Here is a 21,396-nt window from a genome sequence, read left to right as displayed (position 1 = left end):
AGTTCCCATTGGCTTTCCTCTCCCCCTTCCTCTGTTCATGCCAGTCTCCTGACCTTTCTGGGCCTCAGTTTCTCCCACAGACCAGTTCCCAAATCTGTGTTCGGAAAGCCTCTTGGCTGAAGCCACTCCCACACAGGACACCCTTGAGGAGCAAACCAGGGCAATTAGTGGGTGATTAGGTGTCGCTGCTAGGGTAAGAAGGGCCACGCCTCCCCGAGGATCCTGACTGTCCTGCCGGGCAGCACCCCGAGATCTGTCTTGTGAGCACGGGGCAGGCTGGTGCTCCGACACACCGTCCAGACAGTCTGCACACTGCACACCAAGGAAGCAGGAGCAGGCCGGTTCCGGCATGGCAGGTGAGTGGGCAGGGCCTGGGGGCCTCAGGGCACAGGGGGGAGCTTCAGGAAATGGGGTGTCTGTGCGGTGAAACTTTGAGCACGGATCCTTAGGATTGCCTTGCTGCAGGATCCATGCGCTGTTCCCTCATGTTCCTGAGAACACAGAGGTCATCCCCAGATGGCCCAACAAGGCTGTGGCAGAGCCCTTCCTGGCCTGCAGCCAGGACTTTCCCACCTGCCTGGCAAGCAGGAGAAGAGAGAGGGGGGCAGAGAAAGGCCCTATGGACTGGGTCCTCTTCAAATTCCCACCCCAAAGAATCGAAGACAGGAGCAGCTCTGAGGTGAAAAGAGTTATGTGACCTTGAGTCAGAGAAATTACCCTTGGTGTTTCCATCCTCCCGTCTATAAAATGGGAATTATAATACAAATCATCCCACGGAGACTGCTGTGAGGAACGATGAGACCAAGTGTGCCAAATGCCCCGCAATATCTCACATGGGGCCTCGTAGGCAGCAGACTCGGAAAATGTGCCCCCACCCCGCTGTAGGGCCCAATTAGGGAGGGGCCAACTCCCCTCCACCCCAGGAATTCACCCTCTAGCTAACGATTACGTATTTTATGCTTCCTCTTGCTAGGTGCTGGGGTCCAGGGGTGAGCAAGTCAGCCCACGCAGGGGTCCTACTCTCATAGGTCTTTAAAGGATGTTCCTAATTTTATCCCTTCTGTCTTCTAGTGCTCAGGGTCATGTGACAATCATATGAGTCAACTCTTGTTTATTTTCTGACTTTCAAAGGCAGGTCGTTCAATTTCCTTGTCATATTTGAACTTCTTCTCACTCCACCCTGGCAGGTGCTAACATTCACGGTCATCCTGGGCCCTCCTGGCTCTCGGGCTGGGTCTGTCTGCTCACTGAGGGCGGGGACCCCCCAGCTCACAACCCAGACTGCTGTTTCGAGGGCAGAGGCTGCTTCTGCCCTGTTAGCCCTGGGCTCCAGGAGGATTGGCTCTGCTTCCTTCGGGATCTACTTTTCAGGGCGCACCTAGAGGTCCCTCTTCCCTAATTATCTGATATACTGTCTGCCTTAAAGTTGGCAAAGTTTAATTGCTGAGAAGGGAGCCTTCCGGGTGCAGAGGCAGAGGCAGGGATCCAATGTCTGAGCCATTACTAACTTGCTGGGTGGTCAGTCCTCTCTCTGAAGCTCAGTTTCTCCACCTGTAACATAACAGGGGGAGACCCATCACATCGAAGTGACGGTTAGTTAGGTCGAATTCAGTTCCCTGGTCTTCTGGGTCTTCTTGGCTTCTTGGGGACCTACTCCTCTGAGCAGAAGGCACCTGCTCACATGGAATCCGTGTGTGAATGACCAAGACATCGAATTCTGAAAGCAGAGTGCATGGCCTGCGTGCTTTTGCTCCTCTCCTTGCTTTCTATAGCAGATATCTCTAGCTGAGCCCCGAACTCTCCCCTACAGGGCCTGGATATGGCCCCCGCACTCTTCCCAACATAGTTCTTCAAGTAGTCCTACCAGTCAATCGGTGCCAGCAAATGAATTGAGACCCCTTTGCCATTATTGGATTATAATAAGCTTTCAGCTCGGAAATTCTAAGACTCGAAGGACATACTCTGGGCAGGTTCTAGCTGAGATGTTCTCACTACTGCCTACTGGTGAGAGAGGCCGGCCGCCCAACAGGACCAGAAAGGAAAGGGAGGTTGGGTGGTGGCCCCAGGCAACTCCCCAATTAATCATTTAGCTGTGGATGTCAGGTGCTCATGATGCACACTAAGGATAGGGTCATAATGGGGCCCATTAAAAAACAATTACGCGGAGTCCGGAGTCTGGGAGAGATCGCTGGCGTCAACACAGCCTCCTGGGCTCAGCCCCACTTGGGGGTCAGCCCTGGGGCTGAGACAGAGATCTGGGGAGGAGAGCATCACCAGCTGTCTGGTGTCACCCAAGGAGCTGGGGTTGGGGGTGGGTTGGTGGTGAAGAGCTGGGAGTGCGGGCGGCAACTGTTTCCTCCAAGGAGGACTCGTTCCTAGGCTGAGGTCTAGGGCCAACCGGTGAGCCAGTGAGCTGGAGAGAAGATGCCCTTGGCCGGGCGGGGAGTTGCAGGCAGGGGCAGACAGTGAGGGACCTTGAATGGCAGCATCGTGGCTGTGGATCTAATGGTTCTGGAGCAGGGAGAATGACACGCTGACCCTTGTGCAGTCAGAAGAGTCCCTTCTCCTCGAGGAAGCTGGGTTTCTCCATAGTAACAGGATGGACTAAACAGCATGAGCTAGAAAATGCCGAGAGGCTGTTGGAGCCGTGCGGTCATTTCAGCAGAGGGGGAGTACAAAGAAAAACAATATGTGTGGGAACAGGGAAGGGGCAGACCGAGGCAGTGGAGGAGATGTGGAGAGAGTAGGAGGCCCCTCCCCTCACCCATGCCCCCTCCCCTCACCCATGCACTGACCCAGCGAACTGGGGACCCAGCACTGGGCTAATGGTACCATATATAGAGACAGCTCGCCCTGCCTGAAGCTTGTTTCCCAGAGTGTTTATTAATGGCTCCTCTTGCTCTCTGGATTTCCAGGCTTAGGAGATGCATTTTCTCCTTGCCCTACTTGTGGTCCTTACCCCATCTTCCCGAAAAGTCTGTGAGCAAAGTATTAGTCTTATTGCCACTTCTCAGGGAAGGCCATCTGAACCTCAGAGAGGTCCCTTCACTTAGCCAGGGCCACACAGCCAGTAAGTGGAAGATTCGGGAGAACACTGCTTGGTAGAACACTGGACCGGCCGCCAGCGGCCCTTGACAAGTGCTGAGGATCATCGGAGTCCCGGCACGCATGCGTACGGAGCACCTCGTGTGTGCCAGGCGCTGCTCCCAGCACTCCCCGTGACTGGTTTCACTTCAGGGCTACAATATGAGGGGGCAGCTCCTATCACAATGCCCATCTTCACCAGGAGACTGAGGTTCAGAGAGGTTCAGTCATTTGCCTCAGGTCACACAGCTAGTGGCAGGTGAAGTCTGCGTTTGAACTGACGTGTGTGCTTCTGAAATCGGCGTCTAGTCCCAGTGTAAAGGAAGGCTGAGAGAGGAAGAAGGGTGGGAGAAGGAAAGGAAAGCAGCTGGAGGGGCCATGAGGCTTTGGGGTGATGGTTCAGGCAGAGAGAATGCTCTTATGGCATCCCTCTTTCCATGTATCTGGGGGTTACAGCCTCAGGTTGGGCATCCGTGGACCCTGAGTTCAGGGCCAGAACTTGCCCAGCATCTCCCCAAGGTGGGGGCCCAGGGAAGACAGACGTCTTCCATTCTATCCTCAGGGCCTCAGGTGTGCTGTGGAGCAGAGAAGTCCTTGATGGGACATTGCATCTCCCATCCCTTCCGCGCCCACCCAGAGTCGGTGGGACAAGCTTCTGTCTGTGCGCGCTCGGAGATTGGGGGGCATCTTGTGGGGAGCTGCCGAGAAGAATCCCAAGGGAATCAGAAACACTCAATTCAGCAAACCACCAACAACCCAAACTGGAAAAGCTCTTCTAGACTCATTTCACAGATAAGGAAACTGAGGCCCAGAGAGAGGAAGCGACTTAACCCTTATCCCACCGGGGGGGGGGGGGAACCAGTGGCAGGAACCTCACCTAGGCCCAGGACTGCAGAGGGAAGGAAGACAGGAAGGAAGGGCAGGCTTTGGAATGCGGTGGCTTGACAGAGGGGATTATGAGTGGATGGGTGGGGGGGAGACAGGGTGTGGGCAACTGACGGGGCACAGGTGTTCATCCCAAGGGTGTGCCAGGAAGCTGGGGAGCTCCCCTTTTCACACCCTTGTCCCTGCAGAGGGACAGGGAGGGATATTCACTCATCCAACCAACATTCACTGAGCCTCTACACTGCTCTGGGCCCCGAGCGGGGCTCATACCACCCAGAAAGAATGAGACCCAGGCCTTGCCTTCACGGCACTCACGATGGAGGAGAGAGACCTGTAAGCGAACAGTTATGTCTGGACGTCCTTGATGACTGATTGGAGACACAGTCTTAGTCTCAGCAGAATTGGAGCTGAGCATGTGGAGGAGGAGACATCGGGGTTCTGGAAGCCATCCTACATGCACAGCTATCTCCTGGCCTTGGGCTGCTCCACACATAGGCTCCCCCCTTCTGTGCCCAGTGGTCCCCGCAGGCTGAGGAGGACACCAGCTGGGGCCCCCTGGGCTGTAATCACCAGAAGAGTTGCTTGCTCCCCACGGAATCGCCACACCTTGCCCCCAGCGTGGACAATCAGCCCACAGATGCCAGGTCATGAGGGTGTGATGCTCACGAGTACAGATGGAACGGGGACTGGAGCGGGGACCTCCTGGGTCAGGGCAGGTATGGCGTGAGGAGGGGGCAGTGCAGGATTTCTCAGTCACAGCTCTGTGAAGCTGTCCTGGGCCAGAAGGAACAGCTGTGTTCTGGGAGGGTGAGGGAAAGGCAGCGTGGGGACAAACTGGTGGGGGGGGGGTTATGTTTCGAGAAGAAAAGTCTTTGGTTCCAGGGAAGGAAGAACTTTTTAACATCTGAGCAGGTGGTGAGCCGCCCCTCAGAGGTACACAAGCAGGAGCTATGACCCTGCAGCCACCCAGAATTCAGAGAAGGGACTTTGACCCTGGCAGGAAGCTGTGAGAGAGATGGTCTTTGAGATTTGGGGATAATGACAGATAATGGCATTTGTGACTCATTCTACCCCTTTTTCCCCACTCTGATGAGGCTCCAGGAGCCCAGGGATGACGGGGGTCGGGGGTGGGTGTTGGAGCTGGTCTGGACTGTGACAGGGAAAGGGGAAGCCAAGGTGGGATCCCTAAGGACTTGAACCCATGACCCTCAGCCCAGGGACTCTTTTTAGCTCCTAACCACCCACCTTACAAGAATCCCTAGGGCGTGCCACACTGAGATAATTACCCCCTGCTCCCCACTCATCCCCTACAAAACAAAAAAACACAAAAAAAACAATTGCATCCGTTCTGGCCTGTCCCCGTACAGGGTATGGCTGGACTTGGTGTCTTCAGGCAAGAAGCCCCTTTCTTTCCATCTCTGGGTCTCAATTTTTGTCGGTAAAATACAGTATGAACTGACAACCCAAACTTGCATGCAAAAGGCACATCACGGGGGCCCCTAGATGGCTCAGTGGGTTAAGCGTCCAACTCTTGATTTTGGCGCGGGTCATGATCTTAGGGTGGTGAGATCCAGCCCCACATGGGGCTCCGAGCTGGGCGTGGAGCCTGCTTAAGATTCTCTCCCTCTCCCTCTGAGCCACCCCCGTCTAAAAGAAGAAAGGGAGGGAAGGAAGGAGAGAAAAAGGAAAGAGGTCACATTTACTGATACTATTTAAACGAAATCTAACTTTGGGTCCTGATCCCACTGGGCCTGTTGGAAAATTCCATCCCAGTGATTCTTGGGCCGCCTGCATGTTTCAGCTAACTACTGCTGTATAACAAACCACCCCTACACTTAGAGGCTTAAAACAACAGCAATCATTCTCTCACTCACAAACCCACATTCTGAGCAGAGCTTGGTGGGGCAGCTGGTTTCTGCTTCATTTGGGATCAGTGGAGGCAGCACATGACCAGAGGCTGGAGGATTTACTTGCAAGATGGCTTGTCCCATGGCTGCTGAGTCGGTGCTGGCTGTCAGCTGGGTGCTCAGGGGGCTGGGCTCTGGGAGTCAGGCTAAGAGTCATGGCTCAGTATTCGCTAATTCGGCATTCCCGGTGACTTTAGGTAACCTAAGTACTGTGAATAACCAGAACGACTGCATATGATAAAAAGTAGTTGCATGAGCAAATGACTGGCAGGTTGAAACAGGTGGGCGGGCACAGCAGACGTGGATGAGATGCGTGTCCAGGGCTTAGCCTCACCTCCCTGTCCTCTCCCTGCTCAGGGAGCAGAGTCACCGAGGTGGACTGGCTGAGCCGGAAGAACGGTGCCGCCCACCACACCCAGGAGTACCCAGGCCCGGAGCTCGTGGTTCGCAGGGGCCAGGCATTCACCTTGGTGCTGGAGCTGAACAGACCCCTGGAGGACCAGGAGACCATCATCTTCACGGTGGAGACAGGTAACAGTCTCGCCAGCACCCCCGGCTGGTCTACATCCGAAAGATCCAGTGATCTGAGACCCTTTGGTCATCCGCACAGACTGCAGGGAGGCGAGTCCCATTCCCCGCAGGTGGGCTGAGCTCTGACCCCTAGAGGCTTTTGATGACCACCTGCTGCGGACGGCCAGCAGGCCCTGCCAGCAGGTGGTGAGAGAGATGACGCCTGTGCTGGAATTCTCTGCCTGCTAAGGAATCTAGGGCTCTGGAAAACTATGGAAATTCTTCAGGGAATTTTGGAGCCCAGGCTTTTCTTTCCTAGACAGACAAATGACAGACTTTGATTTCAGGGGTCCTGTTACTTTCTCCTAGATCCAGGAGGTGGGTGGGAAATCAGGAACAGCGGAGGTGGACCCCAGCAGTCGCTCGGCGGTTCAGGGCGTGAAGGTTGGCATTCCAGGCTTGTAGCTTTTCTGCTTCTCTAGAGCTGGGTTTCCTAGGGATGGCTGGGTCTCCTGATTTCCTCTCCTCTCTGCCAGGACCCCAGGCTTCTGAGGAACGCCACACCAAAGCTGTGTTCCAGGTATCGGAGCCGGAAGTGGGTAAGAACTGGACAGTTGTGGAGGAGGCTCAGATGGAGAACACCGTGACCATCAGCATCACCAGCCCTCCCAACGCTGTCATTGGCCGCTACCTGATGAGCACCAGGGTCTCCTCTCGCCGAAAACAAAATGACCGGAAGCTGGGTGAATTCATTCTCCTTTTCAACCCGTGGTGCCCAGGTAGGAGCTGGCACGTCCAAGGCAGAAGATTTCCGGGAAGCTGTCCTAGAGGTGGGCCTGCCCTTAGCAGGGGATCTGGGAGGCAAGCTAAGCAACACAGAGGTGAATGCCAAGAGCTTGGCAAGAGCTGTGACTAGGCAGAGGAACCTGGTAGCAGGCCCTACAATGATTCTGTGCCAGAGGGGCAGGAATCAGTGGTTTTTGGTGTGTGGGGCCAGTCAGCAAGGATGGGACTTTGTGGGAACAGATGCCCAGGCTCCTGCCATCAGCAGTCTTGGTTTAGTCCCCACTCTGCTAAGTCGCCTCCCTCTGTGAGTCTTGGTTTCCCCATCTGCGGTAACCCCTCGTGGGATTATGGTGAGAAGTCATAGTGCTGATGCTTGTGATGTACAAAGTACATTACAAGAGTACAAGGGTCAGTACTCCGATTAATATTTAAGAAACGTGAGGCTGCTGTCAACACCAAGCAGGGTCACCCAAAGAGTCAGGATTCCTGAAGGCCCTCAGCCTTGGGCTGGGTTGGGGTGGGTCTCTGCCTGGGGAATGGAGTCCCCAGGTGAAATGAGGCTTGGCCAGAAGGTAGCCTAGGAGCCCGCAGCCCCTCTGCCCTCCCCCCACCTCCCCTACCCCATTCCAAGCTTCCAGACACCATCCCGCTGCTCTCCTTGATGTAGCCCCTGCCCCAGGCCTGCAAGGCCAGAACCCCAGCCCATGCTGGGCCCGACAACTGCTTTTCAGAGGACGACGTGTTTCTGGATTCAGAAGAGGAGAGACAGGAGTACGTGCTGAATGACAGCGGGATCATTTTCCGAGGCGTGGAGAAGCACATTCGAGCCCAGGGCTGGAACTACGGGCAGGTCTCCATGGGCACAGGCCAGACGGGGGATGCAGGCTGGGATGCACGGAAAGTCAGCCCAGGGGCCCTTCTCTCTGCTCACTTCCTCCCAGCGGGGACAAGCCGGGCTGACTCCTAGAGCAAATCTGCTCAGTCACTAACCAAAGCCTGGACTGGGTCCTTGGGAAGGGGAGGTGCTTCGGGTATGGTGCATCATAGAAGAATAAAGAGCCTCCATCAGGGGTTCTCAGCCTCGTGGGTGCACGAGAATCCCACGGAGGGTTCTTTCAAACACACAGATGGCTGCCCCCACCGCCCCCCAGAGATCTGGGGTGAGGCCTGAGAATGTGCATTTCTAATGAGGTCCCAGGTGGTGCTGCTGCTGCTGGTCTGGAACCACACTTAAGAGCCACTGAGCAGATAACCAGTTACAATAAAAGGTGTGATGGCAGAGGCAAGGAGGGCATCTGAGTGGTAGAGATGGGGCCGGGGGGAATCAGAAAAGCGCGAAGGAAAAATCCACCTCGCGGATGGCAGAGGCTCGTGGTATCAGGGCTGGGTGTCCTGAGCCGGGCACGACGTGGCCGGGTGGAGAGCAGAGCCCATGGCAGCATGGAGGCGGGAGTCAGGGAGCAGAGGAGACCCTGCTAGAGGAGTCCGGTCCGCCTGGGCTTTGGGTGCCCTGGAGAAAGGTTGGCAGGGTGAGTTAGGGACCCTGATTGTCAGGCAGAGAAACCAGAGGTTAATCAGGGGCTCGGGGACTGGGTAGGGACCAGGTACTGGATCGTCTGGGGTCCACTTAGGGGAAACCGTTCCCCAGCACTCGCCTCTTCCTTGCCATGTGGGAAAGTGAATCCAGGGATCCCCAGACCTGAAAAGATCCGTCAGAGACCAGGAATCTTCATTTGTACGCAAAACCCCTCCAGTTTTTAAGTGTTGTCAGTTCATTCAAACGTCTTTGACAAAGTCAGTTAAACAAAAGGGGTGTGCCGGGGGGGCTAGATGTGGCTGGTTTACTCACCACAAACTTCACTGTGGGTAGGGGGAGCTGGTTACTGAGCAGGGAGGGATATGGTTAAGGCTGAACTTCTGGTTCCCAGTGACTCTTTGAGGGAAAATTCCTGAGACTTGGGGACACTCTGCGGTGTCCCCAGAGTGGCAGCAGGCAAACTCCCCTGCACGACACAAGGGACCCACTGGGTAAGCATGGTGGGAGGCTCTGGAATACAGCGAGGCTCTGGCCTCTAAGCACAGCCTCTCTGGGGACAGTTTGAGGAGGATATCCTGAACATCTGCCTCTCCATCCTGGACCGAAGTCCTCTTCACCAAAACGACCCCGCCACCGACGTGTCCCGCCGCCACGACCCCATCTATGTCAGCAGGTCCATCAGTGCCATGGTGAGGAGCCCCACCATCCCTGCATACACACGTCCTCCTGGGTCCCTGAGCCAACCCCGGGGACACACCCTCTGATTTTCCCAGTCGCCTTTTGTTCAAATTCTCTGCGGCTGCCCCAAATCGCAACCAAAACTCAGAGGTGCAAAACAGCCACTTATTGTGCTTAAAGTTTTATAGATCAGGGACTTGGGCAGAGCACCGTGAGGATGGCCCCAAGAGGCTCCAGCCGGGAGTGTCTGAATGGCAGCCGATGGCTGGACGGGTTTCATGAGACCATGTGTCTGAGGCCTGGGTTCTAGCAGGCAGGGAGGGGTTCTTTGGTTCTGTCCCATGCTGTGTCTGCTGGAGCTGGGATGGCAAGCTGGTTTGCCCACTGTTGGGTCTGGCCCCTGGGCTGGGCTGGTCAGAACCGCTGAGGCTGGCTAGTCGTGCGTCTCTCTCCATGCAGCCTTTCCATGTGACTAGCTTGGGCTTCCTCACAGCATGGCGATCTCTGGTAATCAGACAGAGCAGCTGGCTTCTCGCCACACAATGGTTCAAAACAGAAGCACAGGAAGCTTTGAGATGCAGAAGGCCAGGGCCTGGAGATTGACACGGCACCCCTTCTGCCATAGGCATGGGTCAGAGCAGTCTCAGGCCAGCCCAGATTCAGGGAGGGGATAACAGGCCCATGTCTCTGTGGGAGGAGTGTCGTCCTTATTCTCTTACACGCAACAGTGCCTCCTCCTCCCAAAGAAAGCCAGAAGGCCCACTGCACGCAGGTGCTAAGATCAGTGGCTGGGTATCTGTGATTCCAAAAACTGTATGAAGCAGATTTTCTTATAGTTGATACTCTTCATTCCTTGAGATCTTGGAGAGATGTGGGAGCCCAGGGACTCAAAAGCAGTGACCATTTCCAGACAGTGGAGAGTCACAGCCCTGTGGGATAGCAGTACAGCCTCCAAGTCAAAAGTCCTGAATTTGAGGGTCACCCACACTTTTTGCTAATTTCTGCTTGACTGTGACCAGTTCCTTAAACTCTCTGAATCCGTTTTAAAAAAAGAAAGAAAGAAACTAACAAAACCTACTTTAAAGAAAGTTAATATAGTGTGCTCAGAACCCTTAGAATACTGCCTGCATACAGTAAGCATCTAATGAATGCTAGCTGCCTCTATAATGATACTACCAACAGGCCCCAAAACAGATCATTTAAAAGAGGAAATGCTGTAAAATCATAGGTAATTTTCAATAATAGATTATCTCAACAGAAGGTCATTGAAAATGATAAATGGTACCAAAAGCAGGTATTTGAAGACAGCAGATCCCCCCAGTTTTCAGGGGATTTAAAAGGAAGGGGTGGCCCCCACTGAGTAGGCCATCCAAAGTGGGAGATGGTATTACCATGATGAGGTCCCGGAGAGGCAAGCCCTATCGGCTGGTGGACCGGTGCCCTCCTCTGCCCAGGTGAACAGCAACAATGACCGGGGCGTGGTTCAAGGCCAATGGCAGGGCAAGTACGGAGGCGGCACCAGCCCCCTGCACTGGAGCGGCAGCGTGGCCATTCTGCACAAGTGGTTCAAGGGCAGGTTCAAGCCGGTCAAATACGGCCAGTGCTGGGTCTTCGCTGGAGTCATGTGCACAGGTACCCAGGGACAGAAGGTCCCCCCACCCTGAGCCTCTCCCTCCTTAGCCTTCATTTGCATACAGTTGCCTAGACTCCACCCCTTTTCTGGCAAGGGGAAGTGGAAGTCTGGTTAATGATGAGAGAAACCAGACAGTTCCTTTACGTGATTTTGATATTGATTTTGCAGAAGGAGGCCCAGCTCCTCCTTTCTTGAGCTCTGAGTGTCCGGGAGCAAGTCCTGTGGCCCCTAGAAGTCCGCCCCGGCCCCAGGGAAAACAAATGGGCGATTACGTGGCTATTGTAGGACTTCCAAGGTTCGGCCAGCCTCAGAGCCTGCCTATTCATACGGGGGTGGTGTAGTGTCTTGGGGAGTCCCCCGTGAGTTTGTACGGGAAGGAGGTATTTCTGAGAGTGAAGCAGGCAAAGCAGACAGAGACACGGAGGGGTTGTGACAGATGTGGGTTCCTGCCACCTGCCGGGGGGGGGCCAGTTCTCTACCACCTCCTGGGGGCTGCACCAGCCTCCTGATTTTCAGTCCTTAGGTGCCTGGGGATCGCCACCCGGGTTGTGTCCAACTTTAACTCGGCCCATGATACGGACAGGAACCTGAGCGTGGACAAATATGTGGATTCGTTTGGGCGGACACTGGAGGACCTGACAGAAGACAGCATGTGGTGGGTCCCCAGCCCACCTGGTTCTGTCTGCAGGAAGGGTGGCCCCGGGGACATGTGACCCAGAGGCCAAGTGTGGGGGGACTTAAGATTTGACTGCCTTGAACCCCAGTTCCCCCTCTGTGGGACTCTGAGCCCTCCCCAAGATTCCCTCTGCGTTGTCACCCCTATAACCTCCCCCCTGCCAGCAGCCGGGTGCCCTGAACATGTCTCGGGGTGGGGGAGGGGAGACGACCTCCCTCCGAGGCTCCAGCAAGACTCTTCCCACAAAAGTTTAAACAATGCATTTAAATTTAACTTTTTGGCTTTTTTTTTTTTAAACTTTATTTATTTGAGAGAGAGCATGAGCAGGAGGGAGCGGCAGAGGGGGAAGCGGGTTCCCCACTGAGCAGGGAGCTCCACGCAGGGCTCAATCTCAAAACCCCAGGATTAGGACCTGAGCTGAAGGCAGACGCCTCACCAAGTGAGCCACCTAGGCGCCCTAATTTAATTTTTTTAAATAGGAAATACATGCATATGCATTAATATTCAAAAGACACCAAATGTGTTACAGGGATAAGTCTCCCTCCCTCCAGGTTCCAGCCTCCTGTCTTCCTCACCGAGGCAACACCGAGACTAGCTCCTTACACCGCTTCACAGGGAGGCTCTGCAGATCCAAGGACGGACATACTCACAGTCCCTCACTCCCAAACTTTTTACCCACGCGGTATCGGCAGGATAACATAATACTGTTCATCTTGCCCCTATGTTACACAGTTTTAAAATAAAGTTTTAGAAATAAAAATAGAGTTTTAGAAATAATTATAACGCCACACTCGGTGAGCACCTAGTTCTATACCAGGCCCACAGTTCCAAGAGCTGTGCATTTACTGACCCATGTATTCCTCTAGACAGTCCGGCGAGCAAGCTAGCATTAATAGCCCTGTTTTGTCAATGCGGAAACCGAGGCACAGAGAGGTTAGTAACTTGTCCAAGGCTACACAGCAAACTGAGTGGAAGTACTTGGGCATGAACCTGGTCTGCCTTTCAATTGTATTGAAAACCATGGTCAAAACCAGGAAAAACCAGATCTCTAGTCTCATTCCTTTTCTCTGCCTCTCTTCTTCCCTTTTCCTTCTCCTTTTGGTTCTCCTCATTCCTTCTCCCTGCAGAAGCACCAAGAAAAAAAAAAGTCTCTTTTGATGTTGGAGCCCCTGTCCCCACAGAAGTTAACAGTTTACACCCAAGTGCTATCCAGATATACCCCCACACAAAGACCACTACCTCCTTAAGAGAAGTCCTGGAGTCAGCTGTAAAGATGCCAAGTCAGGCAAACCAGGCTTTCTCTCTCCTGCTTCCTTACTGTGTGAACCTTGTGCAGATGATGTCACTTTGCCAGGCTTGTGTTCTCGTCTTCAACACAGGAAACCTAAAGTCTGAACTCCTTACCAAGACCTACAGAGCTTTGCATAACCTGACTCCTGCCTACCCCCCATGCTGGCCAAAGCCCAGAGATACGTACTTATTCTCTTCCTTGAAGACACAAAGATTTTTCTTGTCTCAGGGTCTTCTCACATGCTGATCCTTCTGCCTGGAACACTGTTCCCATCAGTCTTCGGATGGCTAATCCTTTGTTATTTAAGCCTCATCTTAGAAGTCCTTTTCCTAAAGTAGGTCTCCAGGGGTTACTTGCCACTCAGGTCTCTCTCTTTCTTCCCAGCGTTTATTGTTACTTGTGTTTGTTTTATTTTTCTGCTTTCTCATCTTTACCTCTCCCCCTGCCGCCCTTCTCCTTTGTTAGAAGGTAAGCTTCATGAAGGCAAGATCTTCCGTCTTATTTGTGATGGTATTTATGGTACCTTGAACAACAGTTTCTTGATACATATGTGTGTGTATACATATATTGAGATATATATATTCTCACAAATGTATGTGTATACATATACACACACACGTGTATCCACATGTACATATATTTCACTACCAGATTATATATAGAACTGCTCACCAGTATGGTTCAATGAATGGTTCCCAAGATAGAGCCCCAGTACTTCAGGTTGGGACAAGGGCCTGGCTCCCAGTAGGAACTCGCCATCCTCTGGCCTCGGTCCTCACCGAAGCCCCCCCCCACCCCCCGCCCCCTCCTCTCTCTTCGGCAGGAACTTCCATGTCTGGAATGAGAGCTGGTTTGCCCGCCAGGACCTGGGCCCCTCTTACAATGGCTGGCAGGTTCTGGACGCCACCCCCCAGGAGGAGAGCGAAGGTAGGGTCTCAGCCGTGTGGGTCGCAGATGCCCTGCTTTCCCTCGCCCATGCTGCTCACACCCATCTCTCCTGCCCAGGCGTGTTCCGGTGCGGCCCAGCCTCAGTCACCGCCATCCGCGAAGGCGATGTGCACCTGGCCCACGATGGCCCCTTTGTGTTCGCGGAGGTGAACGCGGACTACATCACGTGGCTGTGGCACAAGGATGAGAGCTGGGAGCGGGTATACTCGGACACAAAGAAGATCGGGAGATGCATCAGCACCAAGGCCGTGGGCAGCGACTCCCGCGTGGACATCACCGGCCTTTACAAGTATCCAGAAGGTGAGGGCAACAGGGCGGCCTCTGTCGGTTTCCCAAGGTGACCTTGTGCTGCAGAGAGGCAACCGCAGGCCAGCCTGGGCCTATGAAGGCAAGGGAAGCAGCCATTACCCAGCTCTCGACCATCACTGCCGTGTAGACAGTGGGAAGGGAGCATAACTAAACACATGGAATTTGGAGCCAGACTGCTGGGTTCAAATCTTGAGTCCTTTATGAGTTGCTGTACTTCTCTGCACCTTGGGCTCCTCATCTGTAAAATGGGGATGGGAGTAGCACCGACCTCTGGGGGTGGGGGGCAGGGAATACAGCGTCTAGAACTGTACACCTGGCACACAGCCAGTCCACAACGGGGCAGGCTCTCTTTATCAAATGAGCCTTCGGACCCAGTTGTCAAAGAAGCTGCCAACCTGTATTTTGTGCGAAATTTCCCGATCTGAAGTTGTTAACAACTGATTTTAAATGTATTTAAACAGTCCCAGAACCAAACGCAGTGTATATGGCTGAGACATGCATCTGGCTCCTGGGATTGACGGGGGCAAAGGAGGGGTGGTTTTGCCTAGAGAGGAGGGGAACCAAGCAGAGAGGCCCCGGGACGGGGGGAGAAGGAAAGGGGTGCCTGCCTCACCATGCGCGATGCCCGCAGGGTCCCGGAAGGAGAGGCAGGTGTACCGCAAGGCCGTGAAGAAGCTGTTCAGCGTGGAAGCCTCCGGAAGGAGGACCCGCATCCGCAGAGCGGGTGGCCGTGGTTTTTGGCGCGAGGACCTCCTGGAGCCCGCTGCCAAGCCCAACATCACCGGCAAGTTCAAGTTGCTGGAGCCACCCAACCTCGGCCACGACCTGAACCTGGCTCTGTGCTTGGCCAACCTCACCTCCCGGGCCCAGAAGGTCCGAGTCAACCTGAGCGCAGCCACCATCTTGTACACCCGCAGGCCGGTGGCCGAGATCCTGCGCAAGTCCCACTCAGTGCGGCTGGGGCCGGAAGAAGGTAGGAAGGCCCTTGCTTGGGGGGGACCCCTTATTGGGGGCGGGGGGGACTAAGGGGGGTACTTCCCAGCATCCTGCGCTCATTCCCAGGAAAGACAGGGATGATGCTAAGCATGTGTTCAGGGCCTTGCCTCTTGCCCCCACTTGACAGGTGAGAAAACTGAGCTCAGTGGGGCTAAGTAATGAGATTAGTAATAGAAGTCCACAGTCATCTGGTGGCAAACTCGTAAGGAAGTGAGGTGATCTCAATCTCTGTGAATACTTATACCCCAAACGAATCCCTGCTGGGAACATCTCACAATCTATGGAGGATCCCTCATCACCTGCCTAAAATCCAGAAAATTCTGGAGCCCAGCTGGCTTCCGGTGTCCCATGTGAGGGGCACGGACCTAAAGCAGTGGTTACTAGGTGCTTATGTGAGCCAGGCCCTGTCCTGAGAATTCTGTGCATGTCAGCTGCCATCTCCACGATGTTCTCTGTCCTCAGCCCTCCTTTCCTCCTCTCCTGTGTCTGTGTGTCTGTCTGTTTCTCTCCCTCTCCCCCTCACGTAACATTCTGCATTCTAAGGATTCAATTAAGCAAAGATGTTGTTCCTCTGGGCCCTGTTTCAGAAGCTTGTGTGTTTTGACAGAGGGAAAACATGTCAAGGAGACATCACACACTTTTTCGCATTTTGGCTTTTTATCTCTCACGAAATCCAAATCGCAAAATAACACTTCCTAAGGAAATATTAACTAACACGCACTTTCTCCTGGCTTTTCTTCATATTCAAAGCAATGCGTCTTCATTAAAGATTTTGAGGGCACAGGGAGAGATCAGCTGTGATCCTGCCACCCACCTACAAATTGTGAACATGTTTTCCTTCTTTAAATGCCTGTTGCTTTTTTGCCAAACATGTCTGATTACATTGTGGGCGCTCTGTGTTTATTAGTGTCTCTCTCTGTTCACATTACATTGCTATTTACATATTTTTATAAGTTCTTCATCCCCATCATTTTAATAGATGTGTAATCTTTAAATAAATATACAGATCGTTCTTTTGATATGCGGCGGGAGTCAATTTGATAATATTTTATGGAGGCAGCTTAGAATTCGCATTTCTAACAAGTTCCCAGATGATGCTGATGCCACTGGTCCCAGAACCACGCTTTGAGAACCCCTGATCTCCTGCCATGCAAGGTAACCCATGTAAAGCATTTGGTGGGATGCCTGCCACCTAAGGAACATGTAAGTTGTCGTAGGGATTGGCAGGATTATTGAGAGGATAAGTTGGAGATGATAACACTGACTCATGGAATTGTTCGAGGATTGAACCAGTCCATCAGCGAGTGTGTTTCCAAGTGCCCAGCAGCAAAAGTGAGTAAAAGTTAGCTTTTATAATTATTAATTATTGCTGTTACTGTGTTAAGGATTCTCCCAGTCATGATCGACCGGACTAAGGAAACCCATAAAGCAGTGTAGAGTTTTGACAGGTGGATCGGCATCAGGGCATTCAAGAAGCACCCACCATTTTGCAAAGCCCTGGGAGACCAGGAAGTGAGCCAAGTTCAAATCCTTTAAAGACCTTTTCCACAGGTTGAAACCTGATGCCCTCAGGGGCAGGACAGAAATGCACCCAAAGAGCAGCAGGGGGTGGTAGGGCCAAGAGGCAAATCAGAAAGAACACACTGTACCCAAAAGGAAAAGAACATACAGTGGTCCCAAAACACCCAGATATGACTGGCAGTCTGCTGGGGCCCATAGTGACCCATGCTCATGAGACGAAAAAGCACAGGCAGAGTGTCTCCGACTGGTGAGAGACCCAGATGTCCAGGACCACGGGAGCTCAGAAGGCTGAGGGTGTGAGATCACTGAGTGGGGTACCCGTGAAGGCTTTCCACCTGGGGGGCCAGCTAGGATGGGCCTTAATGGGGAGGGAAGATTTGGAGAAGCAGTGAAGATTGGCCTCCTCACTGGATTGGAAGATGAAGGCAGACCTTGACCCTCCTCCTTCTCTGCACCTAGCACATAGTAGGTGCTCAGTAAATAGTGAGTGGCTTCCTGATAATGGCCTGAGAGACCTGCATCTGGAATGATTAGGGAAAGTTTAAACACACCTCAGGGAGTTCTTGGAGAAACAATCTAGCGTCATGGTAGCCAACGGGCTTGAATTTGAATCCCATCTCATCTGGGCTCCTTGATTGACTTGCTGTGTAACACTGGACAAGAAACTAACCTCTCTGAGTCTTAGGTTTCATTGTTTGTGGACTGACAATAATAATGCCTGTCTTGGGTTTGTGGTAAGGAATGGAGCCTTCCCTTCCTCCTCTTGGGTTCTGTTGAAAGACCCCTAACTTCTGCCTCTCCTTTTCCTTCCAGAGAAACAGATCCCAATCACAATATCTTACTCTCAATATAAGGAAGATCTGACAGAGGACAAGAAGATCCTGTTGGCTGCTATGTGCTTTGTCACCAAAGGAGAGAAGCTCTTGGTGGAGAAGGACATCACTCTGGAGGACTTCATCACCATCAAGGTGAGTCCCATCTGCCTCCACCACCTATTCCCAGCAGGCTCCCTTCACAGCTGGGGGAAGGCATCAGAGGCTGGTGTGGTTGTGATTTTAGCCCTGGCTTCAGCTCTTGAGGGCGGAGACAAGTGGCGTGGATGCAGGGGGATCGATAAAATGATGGAGTTCAGTAAGAGGGTAGGTGGATGCAAGGGGGTAGCCATGACTCATGCGCATTCCAGACTCCAGTCAGCATCCTAGCTGGGACCGGTGGGTCTCCTCTGGGAACATGGAGGAAGACAATGATCTATGGGGATCACCCCTCCAGGTGCTGGGCCCCGCCGTGGTAGGAATGGAAGTTGTGGTGAAAGTGATGGTGGCCAACCCTCTTCTGGAGAAAGTGGAGGACTGTGTGCTGATGGTGGAGGGCAGTGGTCTTCTCCAGGGACAGCTCAGCATCGAGTAAGTGTCAGCCTGGGAATGGGAGCCCTATCTTCCTTATACAATGGGCCATGGAGAAGCGGCCAATGGTGGGGGCGATGGGAGAGACTCTGGACCCCTAGGAACCAGCTCACAGCCTAGACACACCAGCCTTCTTTTATTTATTCCTTCCTTTGTTCATTTGGTCATGGGCTTGGTCATATAACTCACCTACTCACCCACCCACTCATTCACATGACCCTTAATCAGAATGACCTGTTCTCTGGTGACTGTTGGGAACACCAAGATGAGCAGATGGGGTTCTGCCTGGAGAAGTGTTCTCACAGACGGGTGGTCCCTCAGATGAGGACAGTGCGATTTGTGCAGAGAGATGAATCAATCCCCAGGGGCTAGGGAAGCAGAGGCAGCCCTTAATTGGGGATGGGGTGAAACCAGGGAAAAGCCACAGTGGAATTGGCCTTAAATGATGAATCGAGACGCTTTTCAGGCATCAAAAAGGATGGAGGCTTTCCAGCCAAAGGTCTCAATGGCTGGGGTCATCAGGGAAAGTCTCATGGAAGAAGAAGAAGGACTTGATATTGTCCTTGGGTACAATTAAAATAGGAAGGGCATCCTAGGTGGGAGGAACAGTGCAGACAAGAGACCCGAGAGAGGATGCATAAAGTAGTGTCCAGGGCACAGGGAGAGGACAAACCTGGCTGGCTGGAAAGAGTAAGAAGTGGTGGAAGGGAAAATTAAGCTGGAAGCATACTGATAAGGCTTGAGTGTCAGTCTTAAGGTGTGACCTTGATCCCAAAGGCTCTGGAGATGGCAGGCTAGACTCAGAAAGGGAAGGGACTGATGATCTGCCTTTCTTCCATCCCCTTTCCCCAGTGTGCCCACCCTGGAGCCCCAGGAGAGGGCCTCGGTCCAGTTCAACATCACCCCGACCAAGAGTGGCCCGAGGCAGCTTCAGGTGGACCTTGTCAGCCCCCACTTCCCAGACATCAAGGGCTTTGTGATCATCCATGTGGCCGCAGCCAAGTGACCGGCCGCCACAAGGGACTGAGAGGGGAGGAGACGGCCCCCGTTCCTTTCTTATCCACCTCTTTGTCTCTCCTGCTTGGGAGCCAGGAGGCCTGAGTTCCAGTTCTTCAGTTTCTGCCCTACTTGGTGAATCTGGACAAGTCCCTTGCTCTCCTGGGCCTCAGTTTCCCCATCTGTAAAATAAGTTGTTAATCAGCAATCCTTGAACTTCTGGACAATGACGGATGACGTAGGGAGCCTCTTTCACCTTTAGCGATCATCCTCCTGGCTGGGAGGCTGACAGACCAAGCCTCACAGGACCCGAGGCCCACCCAGCTCTGCCACCTCCCATCCTGTCTGCTCACCATCACCCTGGCCGACCCTGTGTTCTCCTCGCTTCTCTCTCAGCTCCTCCGTGCTCTGACCAGCTCCAGACCCAAGAACGTCCTCCCAGCTCTGCAAAGGACCCCAAAGTGTTAGAGCTGGCCCCTAACATCCCCAACACTCCCATTTTACACAGAAGGAAGAGCCTTGCCCACAGCCATAGGTGAGTAAGAGACAGAATTGGGGCCCGCGTGCGTGCCACTCATACCATTTAAACTTTACCCCAAAGTCATGTGCTGAAAAATCGTTAGAATGGAAGCAATGGGAGATCTTCCCTCTGTGAAGACCTGGGCCCAGCATCCGAGAGGACCCTGAAGATAGAAGAGGCTGATGGCATCTGAGGACAAAGCCCCAAATCTGATCTCATCGTGGTCATCAGGGGTCTCCTACCACAGGCCCGGGGGTTGAATTTTTGAGAATGAGAACAGCATTCAGTGTACAAAAACACCACCAAAAGCTTACAGTACACACAATCATGTTCTTAGCCTCAAAATGGGACAGAGGCCTCTGGGACAAGGACTGGAGTGGAGACCACCAGGGCCTGAGGATAACCGTGCAGGTCCTGGACATCAGCTCAGAATGTTCTAGATAGCCAAAAGAATGACAACAAATCATAGAATTTAAGTCATCTGCACAACAACAAAACAGGCTCATCGGCAGTGAGACACCTCCTGGACGTGAATTAAAGTGGGAACAACTTACATAGAAAGTCTTTGGTACAAGGAGGTCAGGCAAATGCACAGACAGTGTGCAATGGGTGGTCCTTGTGACCGAGGCATCGGTGAAGGCATCTGTCTGACAATTCTACGCAGCATGACAGCTTGGAGAACCCCAAGGCATGGAGGACCCCCCTGCTCAAACTGAAGTTTGGGATGCTGATCCCATCCATCTAAGAGGGGTCACTGGAGGTCCAGAGTGGTCAGCCATTTCCTCAGGGGTCAGCAGCAGGAAGGGGCCCAAGGGGCTGACTCCAATAGAGGAGTCCCATGCTTAGTAAAAGGAACTTTTCTTTCAGCAAGGATACCATCTTGACCCCTTGTAGTGGCCCCAGACACCTTGTCCTTCAAGCAAATTCCAATTGCCCTCGTTTCTCAGGCTTGGCTGTATCAGGCTGCTCCTCTAAGATGGAGTCTAGGGTGCAGGACATTTAGTAAATAATGACCTGGGGGTCCACACAGTGGACGGGAGGGGGAGAAAGCAGGATGGGCAGAGGGAAGAACCGAGCCATGACGCAGATCCATTGGCAGCCTGGACCCACACCACAGGCCCATGAGAGTTGTCCCAGGATGGACCAAAGTGGCTGTGCCTTTCTGTGCCTGCTCGGTCATTGATTTGCCCCAGAAGAGGCGTGACTTTGGGCAAGATAGCTCCCTATGGTGGAGGCCATCCCTGGTCATCTGCAGTCAGCCATCCTGGTGGGGCAACAAGCCTCCACTGAAGGAAGGGCCAGATGGCACGTCTCCACCTGCCTTCTGTTCACCCAGGGACAGAGCAGCGACATTACCAGCTCCCTGTGCTTACCTTCCAGCGGGTGAAGACGGGGCTCGATCACCACATTTTAATAGGTGCAAAAAGTCAAAATGAGAAATGAGAGTAAAGAAGTAGACAAACCCATGGGTAAGCTAATACATGTCGTGACATGTGCCAAAGAGAAAATAAAGTCAGGTATCGCCTCTCCTGGAGTTGTGGGGGACGGGATAGCATCACTTCCCATGGGGACCTCAAGAAATCTCTGAGGAAGTGATATTTGAGGTCAGATATTAATAGTAACTTTAAAAAATGATTAAAAACTAAATGAGTGGCTTACTACATACTAGGCACTGTTGCAGGTGCTTTACCTATATTAATTTATTTAATCTCCTAA

General features: G+C 53.1%; 1 protein-coding gene across 1 annotated transcript; it reads left to right on the top strand.

Annotated features, from left to right (window-relative positions):
* Positions 1-349: 349 nt before the first annotated feature.
* TGM6 (transglutaminase 6) lies at positions 350-19,170 on the top strand. Its single transcript, XM_045980557.1, has 13 exons — positions 350-356; positions 6,234-6,407; positions 6,923-7,165; positions 7,904-8,022; positions 9,270-9,398; positions 10,842-11,019; positions 11,537-11,675; positions 13,811-13,914; positions 13,993-14,235; positions 14,876-15,217; positions 17,575-17,729; positions 18,031-18,164; positions 19,017-19,170. The coding sequence occupies exons 1-13, from the start codon at positions 350-352 to the stop codon at positions 19,168-19,170; spliced, it is 2,121 nt and encodes a 706-aa protein (XP_045836513.1).
* Positions 19,171-21,396: the final 2,226 nt, after the last annotated feature.

The sequence above is a fragment of the Meles meles genome, chromosome 16, assembly GCF_922984935.1.
Source record: "Meles meles chromosome 16, mMelMel3.1 paternal haplotype, whole genome shotgun sequence".
NCBI lineage: Eukaryota > Metazoa > Chordata > Mammalia > Carnivora > Mustelidae > Meles > Meles meles.
Note: the sequence above shows the minus strand (reverse complement) of the source record. Positions and strands in the feature narration are given on the sequence as shown.

Excerpts from the sequence above, each read along its gene's own strand:
- TGM6 (XM_045980557.1), top strand. Across the intron at positions 11,676-13,810 it reads CTGACAGAAGACAGCATGTG|GAACTTCCATGTCTGGAATG; the intron begins GTGGGTCCCCAG and ends TCTCTTCGGCAG. Across the intron at positions 13,915-13,992 it reads CCCCCAGGAGGAGAGCGAAG|GCGTGTTCCGGTGCGGCCCA; the intron begins GTAGGGTCTCAG and ends TCTCCTGCCCAG.